The sequence below is a fragment of the Nothoprocta perdicaria genome, unplaced genomic scaffold, assembly GCF_003342845.1.
Source record: "Nothoprocta perdicaria isolate Ctin4 unplaced genomic scaffold, notPer1 scaffold_6, whole genome shotgun sequence".
In the NCBI taxonomy this organism is placed as follows: Eukaryota; Metazoa; Chordata; class Aves; order Tinamiformes; family Tinamidae; genus Nothoprocta; species Nothoprocta perdicaria.
In genome coordinates, this window is record NW_020455865.1 from 5,166,570 (window position 1) to 5,176,848 (window position 10,279).

Sequence of the window (10,279 nt, forward strand, 5' to 3'; positions counted from 1 at the left end):
TAACTCSTTAACACTTTATGTGTTTAAAAGATTTGAATGCGCTCAAAGCAAGTTTGCCSCCAGCCTCAGTGCCGAGCGCGAGGCACCCTGCAGGCATGAGGGTGCTTGGGTCTCTTCCCGTGCACGCCTGACGCGTATCCAGCCGCAGAGCGAGTGGYAGCCTCCGCGTGCGGGAATAGCCCGAGGGCCCAGAATGCAGCGCCGGGCACCGTGGCAGGTTGTGCTTGCRAGTGCAGGTGAGGCTGTGAGTGTGGGAGCGAGTGCGGTCTGGCCTGYGGGCTCGGCCAGGGCTGGCGCTGGGCAGCGCGAGAGCCGCCGCCGCCGCCTGTGTCTGTGCAAGCGCACGCCCGTCTCGTTCCGCCTGCCCCACAGTCTGCGTGGCCTCTGCCTTCAACTGTCTGAACTGCCATGTTGATTTCGTGTTGTCTTTCAGAATCACTATCAGTGACCCCTGAGGACTGGCGGCCACGGTACGTTCTGCACTCTCCACCCCGCAATGCATGAGTCACTGTGTCCCCGTCCTCCATCACTCTTGCTCTGCAGCTCGCCTCTGCTGCCTAGCTCCTGTACTAGTAACAGAGTCCCTTGTCCAAAGAACCACCTCTGCCAGGATCCCGTAAAGGGAGGAGTCTTGAACAGAAAAGTGGCTGATCAGAGACRGCAGCTGCTGGAGCTTCAGGGAGCTGGAAGAGCCTCAAGCACTGGCTTAAGGTCATGAGARGAACTTTCCTCTGAGTGCAGGTAGAGGAGTGGGGATGGGGGAGTGAGTTCTAGAACAGGATCTAAACAGCTCACACCTTCAGTTTGGCCTAAATCCACGCTGACTAGGAGATGGGCTGAATGAGCTTGGGTTTGTTCTGGTTTCCACCTGTCAGCTCAGTTAGCCATAGAGTTGGGGAGCTGCTCGTTCAGACTCCTCATCTTGTATTCCCTTGTCTTCCTGGAGAAGTGCTCCCCTCCTCGTTGTGTCCCTAGTGCTCGTAGATGGCAGGAGCAGTTTGGGTCAGTATGAGGACACCAGTGAGTACAGAGCAACTCTGCTGTGACACTGAGTGCTCCCTGTTATCCTCGTTTCCCACCCTTGTAGTTAGAAACTCCCTTCCTTTGCCCGTTCTCCTTTTGGCCCTTTTCCTTCTCAATCTCTCTCTAGTTTCCATTTGGACCCTCTCCCTCCTTGGCTTCCCACCACTGGGTGGAAAAGCAATTAGTGACCTGTAGCCTCCAGCCCCTCTGTCCTGGGCTCCTGCCTGTTCCCTGTCCTGTCTTGCTCTGCATTTTGCACCCTTGTACTTGTTTGGTGACAGAGCGAGGTATTGGGTCAGGCTCCGGAGTGCTGAGCTGGCCTAGCGTTCAAGGACCAGCTCTTCCCTGTCCTGTTAATGGTGAGGGGGAAAGGATGGGGCTTTGAAGAGGGAGGTCTGGCAGATCCTCCTGAGCCCTTTTCTTGGGGACTTCCAGCACTTAATGACAAAGGTGAGCGAGGGCAGCACAGGGAGGACGTGGGCTGCTTTGGGGCAGCCCTCCCTGTCTGTGTAGATGCTGGTTCCCCGAGTGAGAGGACTGGCTCTGAGCAGTGGAGCAACTGCAGCTCCTGCTGGTAGTGTCAGGCAGAGCACGTGTGCTGGGAGCAGTCCCTGCACAGGAATAGCACAGCTCAGCCCCCGCATCAGCCCCGGGCTTTGCAGCTCCCAGATCAGTTAGTCCCGGTCTTAGGGCAAGCGGTGCCTCCGTTCCTGCCGCTCAGGCCGAGAGGCACCGTGTGGCGTTAGCCCCGCACGGCGGTGCCTTGATGTGGTGTCGGGGGACGTATGTCACCTGCCAGCCCCCCCTCACTGAGGCCCTTCTGCAGAGGAGCTGGAGCAGTGGGGAGTTTCCTCCAGTCCCCTGCCTGCTGCAGACATCCCTGGCAGCCCAGGAAACACGTGTCGTGGTGAGAAACCTCAGCAAAGAGGGTGGCTTTGGTCCATGCCTTGTTCTGGGACTTGCTGTTACGGAGCATTCTCTGCTCTTAAGCTGGCATAAAGAGCACCAAGGAAATAAAAAATGATAATAATAGTCATAATAAACTTGTCATAGTAATAGTCATAACAATAAATTTCTATCAGAGACTTCTGCAGCTCAAGGGAATAAATGTAGTAGGTTGCAGTCTTGGTTAAGCCCTTAGCAGCAGAAGTTGCAATTACCCCATTGCTTCCTAGAAATGTCCAGGTCAATGTTCTAGTGGGGGTATGATTTGAAATACTGGCATAAAGGGAAATGGCCACCAGCGTAACTGGTTTCCTTGGGCTTTTTCCCAAATCCCTGAGTGATGAGAGGAACGAGAATATCTGTGCAAAGCCATCATGCTGCATTACAAAAAGAGCAGGCTAGCTTTCTAAAATGATTTCTGCTTTTCTTTCAACCCTAATTTATTTTGGTAGGGTCAAGTAGCCTCTCTTGCCAGAACATATTATGTAGTCCAGTGATTTCAAGCATCCTTTTCATCTGAAGCCAGAGGGACTGTCTGGGCAACCTGTCCAAACTCCTGAAATGCAAAAAGCCCTTTCAGCTTTTGAAAAACACCTTCCAATACCCATGGCACCGCAGCAGTGTCTCGTTAACGGTCAAACTCATATCCTGCTGAGGTCTGTAGGAATTTTCCAGTGACAGTTAAGTCAGTAGATGGCTTCTTGTCTATCCTTATACCATGAGCACCCTTGAGAATAATGCATGGATCTCACATATGTCACGAATGGCAAGGTCACAGGCTTCAAGCTGCCACATCTTGCTGCAGATTTACCTTCTAGGTGATACTGTTGCTTCAGTATCCTTCTAAGATGGTTGCAGTTTTCAGGTTGGCTTAATCCCATCATTACTTGCTTGACTGGAAGAGTCATTTGTGAATGACATGCTGAAAGTGGGGTCTTACAGTCCCTATTTCACTTGCCCTTATAATCAAGGGGAAAAAAAAAAWTTGGCAGTGATCAACATTCTGAAGCCTTCTTTAATGTGCCCTTATACCAAGCAAGGAACAAATGGTTGTGATTGTTTTGGCTGAGACCTGGAGCTTAGTAGATACAGAGCAATAAATTCTGCTAAGACCCARTAAGCAGGACAGTAGGGTTGCTCTCCAGAGTTGTCCCTTTGCCAAGATGAAGCTCGCAGCAGAACACRGGATTATAGCTCCTCTGGCACCAACAGTGATGTGGACTTGCTTTCRGTGTGAAACTTTTCTATTTCTCAATTGTTGCACTATTGCAAATACCTTCCTCTTTTCTCCCCCTCTGCTTTTGTCTACTCTCCTTATACTGAGAGGTCCTTTATTTCCAGTACTCACTTGATTTTGTGTAATCTATATTAGCATAAAACCTGCCAGAGGGGAATTGCAGAGGCATTGCCTGTGGGTTCTGCTTGATCTTCCTCTCTGGTTCCCGTCCTTTCTTATTTGATCTTTGCATTTCAGGCAGTTTGGACTGAAACTACTCTGGCTTTGTGCTCAACAGGTTAATTTGTCACTTCTGATAGACTATTTTGATGCTGTGTACATTGCAGATACTGCAGGGACTGCATTCTAACAGAAAAAGGTAGCTTGTGCTTGCTGACTTTCAGAACATGCTCTGATTGTGGGTAGACTTCCTCAAATCTTGTATTGTGAGTCTGAAGTGATTTTTCCAGTCTTCGGTTGAGAGAGGTAGAGTGGGGTTTTGTCCTTGGTTTTTTGTTTTTTTTTTTCCTATGTTTTTATTTCTTGACAGTCCCTTATAGGAAGAGATCTTGAAACTTTTAAATGTTTGTCCTCTCCATGGATTAAATCGCTGCCCATTTATTTGGCTAAAACACTAGCAAGAGAGCTGAAATGCAACTGAATTGCAGTGGCCACAGTCCTCTTCAAGTTGTGGAAGCTGCATTTGCTGGGCCCCAGAATAGCGAGCTGAAAGCACCAGGTCTGACCTTAATAAGATCAGTGTCCTGTCTTGGAGTCGGAGGTCTAGGGCTTGCGCACAGGAAGGTGCTCCTCTAAAGCGGCCAGGAACCTCGGGCAGCGCCTCTCAGAGGGACCCCATCCATGCTGTGTGACTGCCATGTGCTTCATACAGGAGCTCACTGTTGTCCATGCTTCTCAACTCTCATTCCAGAGCCAGTTCAGTCAGTAAATGCCCGACTTCCAAATTGGCGGAGGGAAATCCAAACCATCCCTGCCGCGGCTTCCCTCGCACCCAGCTGGGTGCTCGCGCTCGCTGGCTCGGCTGAGGTGGAGAAGCATGTGTGATTGACCACGATTGCTGTGCTAACCACCTGTGTGTTCTCTTGTTTCTGTTTTCTGCTTTTTCACAGCAGAAGGGGCCCTGCCTCACCTACTCGACCTACCATAATCCGACCGGCTGAACCGTCCCTCTTAGATTTATAACTCGAGGCTGTAGACAGCTGGCGACGAATGCCGGGCTGGCGGCTTCCCCATTGCACCCTCCCTCCCGCAGCCACAGTCACTCCTCTCATCCATCCCACCTCTCTGCCTCCCGCCGCCCCTTCCCCGTGTGTCGTAAAGCACTAGCCTAGTGATCGAGCTCTTCGTCTTCACTCGTGCGTCCTGTATTGCTTTGTGAGTGTAGAGTAGCCTCCGTTYGGTGGCACGGACCCCTGAAGTGCACAGGCTCCTTGGAGAGATCAGCTGCAGGGACGTCCCTATGTCCGAGGGGCGACTGTCCATCCAGTTGTTTCACCTGCCTGGGCTAGCCTGGCTAAGTGTCCTGCCTGCATCAGTTAGCTGTAGCACCTAGGGCTGAGCTGTAGCTCTGTAGCTATTTTTCCTCATAGTTAAGAAAACAAAAATGTGACATAGAAGAAAAAAAAATACTGTTGAAACACGTGACACTGTTAGGACCAGATTAAATGTCCTGTGTATTAGCTGACTTCTAAGGTGCAAAAACTCACGTTGGGAACAGTGCAATGAACCTTAGCTCGAAGCGAGGCGGGGGGAGCGAGGCAGGGGGAGCCCAATGGAGCGGCCTGGTCCTGCTGGAGCGAAGCCGGAGCCGCGGGGCAGGGAGCACGAGGACCTGCCCGAGCTCCGCAGGAGCCGCCGCTGGCRACGCCGGCGCTTGTCCTGCGCGCTCCCTCAGGGCCCGCTTCCCTAACCCGGCAGGGAGAGGGCAATGGGGCTGCTGCTGCTGCTCCCCCCTTGCAAATGGACAACCAAATGTTTTTCAGGGAGTTTGCTGTGTAACGTTTTTGTTGAAAATATTTCTGCTTGGAATAAGCACATCTCTCAGTGTTTTTTGGGTACCGTGGTGACTTCCGTAGCCTTTTTCTTCTTGCATGTGGATGGTACGTGTTTGGGGAAACTTGTAACTGTTGTTGATCACGACTCATCTTCTTAAGGTTTGGTTTTTACTTTCCATGTTACATGTATTAAAAAATAATAATTAAAAAAAAAATYTATCAACCCTGCACATTTCAGATGTCATGTCTCTACCAGAGCTAAATGAGCCGCCTATGTTACAGGCTTCCAAACAGGCCTGATTCAGTTTGAAGTTACATTATTTCAGTGCTGCTGCCTTGGCCTTCTCTTCTGGATCCTCTGCTGTTCTGATGCTGGTTGTTTTCTGTGTTTTAACTCTTGTTTTACTGCTTCTTCCCCTCTTCCTTCCCCTCTTTTGTNNTTTTTTTTTTTTTTTTTTTTTTCTGTGTGTCTCTGAATTCCAGCCGGCCGGGTAAGGCCAGTCCCTCCCGCCCGGAGAGTCCCAAACCACCATTTGACATGTAGGCCTGCTCCCTCTGAGACTCTCTGCCTGCCTCTTAGCTGTTCTGTCCCGGAGTGCTCTGACTCGAATCTCATACTTGGCTTGTTTTGTTTGTATTTTGTGGCACACACACACGCACACGCGTATCAGATGTGACTGTAGTGAAACTGTCTGGTTTTTCTTTTCCTCCCAGCTGCTTAAAGGAGTTACAACAAGTATATTGTAGTAATGAGAAACATATCTTTACTGTTATAAATATCTATAAATATATATATAAGATCAAAAAAGTCTATATATGTCCAGGTGTTTAAAGCCATTTGTGCTTCCATGTGGATTTTAGGAAATACTTAAGTAGGAAAAGAATATCTATATACATACATATATATATTACACCTGAAAATTAACCAAATCCTGACGTTGAATTTTGAGCTGATTGTTGAATTCTCTGCTGTGTGCAGTTGGGTTATTGTATTACCCCAGACTTGTGGGTGAACTGTCTCAGTGCTGGTAGTAGCTGTGATGCAGTTTGTGATCTACCTGTCACTCTTGTTTATTGAATGAAATAAACTATCATTTCTGTATAATGAAGGACTCTATGACTAGAATAAAACCATCTCTGTTCTTTTTTTTTCTCTGGGTGGCTTCTGGACTRTATTTAATTATAATAACCTAATATTTTCATTCCGTAGTGCTTAAAAAGCTACATGTGCACGCAGGTGTTATCACTAATAAGGGACTTAAAGCAGAGGTGCATCGACACTGGTGTCCAGGAGCTGCAAAAAAAGGTTCCCCAGACGTTGAAGTTAAATTTCTCCCTTGTAAAGGCAAGTGCGTGGAGGTGCTTCAGGACTGGATGGACACAAGGTGGGAGTGTTGTTGACAGGGTGCTTGGCTGAGAGAAGGGTGTCTTACCCAGTGGTGGCACGCAGCAAGCAGGTGTGGATTTGGAGAACTTCTGGCCAGCATTCTGGCCAATTCTGTTTTTGGCCAAYAACATCTATTGGGGCCATATCTGCAATATAGGCTAAAGCCATAGTATGAAACATGTCTGGCCAGCTTGGACTTAATACTTACTGTTAATCTGAAGTGACATTTATGTCCTGCAGTAAACTTGGTAAGCCGTATTACTGCAGTGCCCATGCCAAAGCAGTGGTGCAGGTCTTAGGGCAGCACTTACCCTGACAGCAGCTGTGCTTCCCCATAATCCTGGAATTTAGCACTGTCATCTCAACAGTTACAGTGGGTTCCTTATATCATGGTTTAGCARGGCCTGAGCACTTTTTGCTGTGGAAGAAAATCTAGGAGCCTTGGGTTTGCAGGTGCCTTGTATCACTTCAGTGCTGATGCAGCACCAAGAGCTGCTAGCTAGCTGGTTGCATGGGGAGTCTTCATGTTAAGATTTTAATAAGCTAAAAGTCCTAAACTTTTTATGCATATTTGATACTGGAGGAATAGAGTAGTATTTTAGTGATTGCTTCCTGTGTGTGTTGCAGCTATTTCTGTCCTTGCAGGTCCTTATTATTTCTGTCCTTACAGGATGTAACTTCAGCCTCAGCGCATGTGAAGCAGTAGCCATTGCTTGCCCTGCACTGCCCCTAATTGCTCCACGCTGGGAATGGTCATGGACCCCTGGGCTTATGAACAGAGTTGTTTCTAAAGAGCCTGGGACCTTTTAAAGCTGAAACTATGTAGCTTTCTTCAACTAAATGTTAGAGCCTTAATTTTAAAAACTAGAAGCCTCTGATCTACTGGTTGCCAAAGGTTGGGTGTTGTGAGAGTAGAAACTCCTGCCTGCTAATCTCCAACATGTTGTTTAACAGAATGTCCTGTCTCCAACTGCATCTATTTGGAATGGTCTTAAAGGCTGTTTCCTGTTTGCTTGACACTTAGAGCTGTTACGAAGCTTTTTTTTTTTCTTCCTCTTTTTTAAATCTGAGGTGTTGGGGTAGTTCAGCTACTCCAATTTCAAGTTATTTTGTGCCAGACGGACCATAGTTAACTGCTGSTGTGTCTGTTCCTAGTAAAGGTGAGATCAGGGAAAACCTTCCAAATAGAACAGGGTTAAAAAGCAAGTCAGAATCTAGGGGCATATGTGAAATATTGGACAAGTAAAAAATGTCTCTGCAACCAGTTACCTTAAGCATGGTAGCTTAAGCATTTGTTGATCTGCAGCAGTAACAGGGTAAAGAATATTATAAAATGCACAAGTCATTATCTAGATGTGTGGTGTTGGCTTATATAGAATGTGTGGGATTGGACTAGATGATCTCCAGAGGTCCCTTCCACCCTTAACCATTCCGTGGTTACGTGTGTGGTTCTGTGTGTGCGGTTCTGTGTGTGCCTTTTGCAGGGGTACGAAGGCAGGACTTGCCCTCTGGGGAAGGGAGCTCCTCCTGCCCTTAGGCTATTCCACTGTCAAGTAGGTGAAAAGAGCACTCATCTGTCTTGGGGAAGTTCCTAGTTGAAAACAGCCTCTAATCGACTCCCATAGCAAGTGTAGTATGTGAATCCAGAAAAAAAATGTTCCCTTTCTCCACACAACCAATAAATCACCCTAAAAAATACAGGAATGTCAACTTAAATCTTAACTGCTTAACAGTGTTGCTGCTCTGACTCCTTGGAGCCTGTGTGCAGGAGAGCAGCCAGGAACACAAAGTGAAAAGGGCATCAGTGCTGGAGCAGGAGTCTACAGGGGGGCTACATTTTGTTTTTGTACTTCTTTCATTTTTCTAGCTAATTCTCCAGGTGTTCTAAGTGGAAGAAATACATATAGTCAGTATCTGAATAAGTTTATTCAGAAAGCAAGCAAATTTGTAACAGGATTAGGTCACCTCTGCAGCAGCCTGCAAAGCCTCAATAGCCTTTTTCTTCTTCACAGTTTTGGACTAGAACACCCAATAAATATTTATTCCATTTATAACAGTAATGCTCTGTATTAAATCATAGYCCTGCCAGTACAGATATTTTTCTGAACACTGCCAAAGGCTGGTCTCTTTTCAAGGACTGTACAGACTCTTATACATATATATGCACATAAACCATGCAGCTAGGAGCAGGGGAGGCCACAGTGATAGYGTTGGGCCTTGAGTAGGGTGTTGTGCTGTAAAGCAGACAACACCAGAACTATTCCAATGAAAGGAGGAGGCTTGAGAAAAAAAAAGCCTCATCTTCCCTGGCTATGTTCATAGGAGAACATAGCTTCTGTTTCCTTTACCTTCTTTTTCAGTTGTACATGGACATCAGCATCAAGCTTTAATSTTCTTGTCTGCTTTTGGTGGTAGGAGAAAAGCTCCTTGATCACGTTGACCAAAAAAGGGACGCTTGACCATCTCAGCCATAAAGGCAGGCAGGAACAYCTCTATTTTACAAACCCAACCCCCAGTACTGTGTTCCTGGGCTTGCACTTCRTCTCCTGCAGCCGTGCAGGCCACTAGAGCACGAGGCGAGTGCAGGGGGGTTGCACTGAGCCAGGTCCCTCCAGCTGCCCCACCAGTTTTTCAAGGGCTGCTGCTGAGGCTGCTGCTGTTACYGAGAGCAGCAGGTAGCTCTTGCCCGAATCCTGAATTGAGTTTGAAGATGCTCCAGTGCAGTTTGGTTTGACACATACCTGCCTTGTCAGAAGGTGCCCTGCACACCCAATGCTGCCACTTGCCAACACGTTTTGCTCTCCTGGTAGAACTTAGCCTGATCTTTCAGGACACTGACAGGTGATGTCTCTCTCTGACAAGCATCCTGGCATTTAAGCAKAGCACAGAGGTGGTTAAATTCTACCCTCTGTGCATCTAACACACTTAGCTTGAATTTTCTTTACCAAAATGGGAGAAAAGGAAATTTAGTGATGGAGAAGCCCACAGTCCAGAAACTCAAAACAAAGCAGGTTTATTAAGTGGTTTCCTTTTACTCATTTCTCCCATTTTTTAATAAATAAAACCTTCAGACACATACAATTGGAACACATCATCTTTCAAAGTGCAGTTACATTTCCACCCCACTCCCAATCATCCACATAAAGCTTTGTCAAGTAACCAAAGACTCAAAAGGCAACCCTAGGTCCCTGCCCCCTAGCTAAAGAGAATATATGGTTCTGTAGTGCTGCCTAGGTAGCCAGAAGCCTGTATCTTTTGGCTGTTTTGAGAATGGCAAGGCTGGTTTCAGATACAGTACATGAGGCAGGCTGCAGAGGAAAGTGGGAAGTTTAAGATACAGAGTGTGCAACAAACCCAACTGTTTAGAATCCCAAGAGTTTGTTCCCAGGGCACGTTGCTCTGGGAGCCTGGGAAGGAAGGAGGCAGCCTGCAGTCCTGACTGATGGAACTGAGTCCCTGGCGRGGGGCTGGCTGCCAGCAGCAGAGTYCTGGTGTGGGGATACAGGACAAGCAATCAAGTAATTCTGCCAGGGGTTGTGGAATGCCCTGTCCCCCAACCTGGAGCTCCCCAAACTGCCTCCTATGAGCACTTCTAGTCCACCTGTACTCTGAGCCCACCACGTAACAGAAGAAAGGGGAGGGAAGATGAGGTCTGATGCTCGAGTTCCATCTGATGCCATCCCTCTTTCTTCA

The 10,279-nt window shown here is 47.7% G+C and overlaps 1 protein-coding gene across 10 annotated transcripts in view; it reads left to right on the top strand.

Moving 5' to 3' along the window:
- DNM1 (dynamin 1) overlaps nt 1-6,330 on the top strand; it is a 65,996-nt gene extending 59,666 nt beyond the window's left edge. For 4 of the 10 annotated variants that reach the window (XM_026049254.1, XM_026049257.1, XM_026049255.1 and 1 more), the window contains one exon: nt 4,315-5,384. In XM_026049254.1, the coding sequence (XP_025905039.1) occupies nt 4,315-4,387 (73 nt within the window). In that variant the 3' untranslated portion in view covers nt 4,388-5,384. Of the gene's footprint in view, nt 1-433; nt 471-4,314; nt 5,385-5,682 lie in introns of those variants that run through there. The other 6 variants (XM_026049259.1, XM_026049262.1, XM_026049263.1 and 3 more) reach the window with 4 other exon arrangements.
- Nucleotides 6,331-10,279: the final 3,949 nt, after the last annotated feature.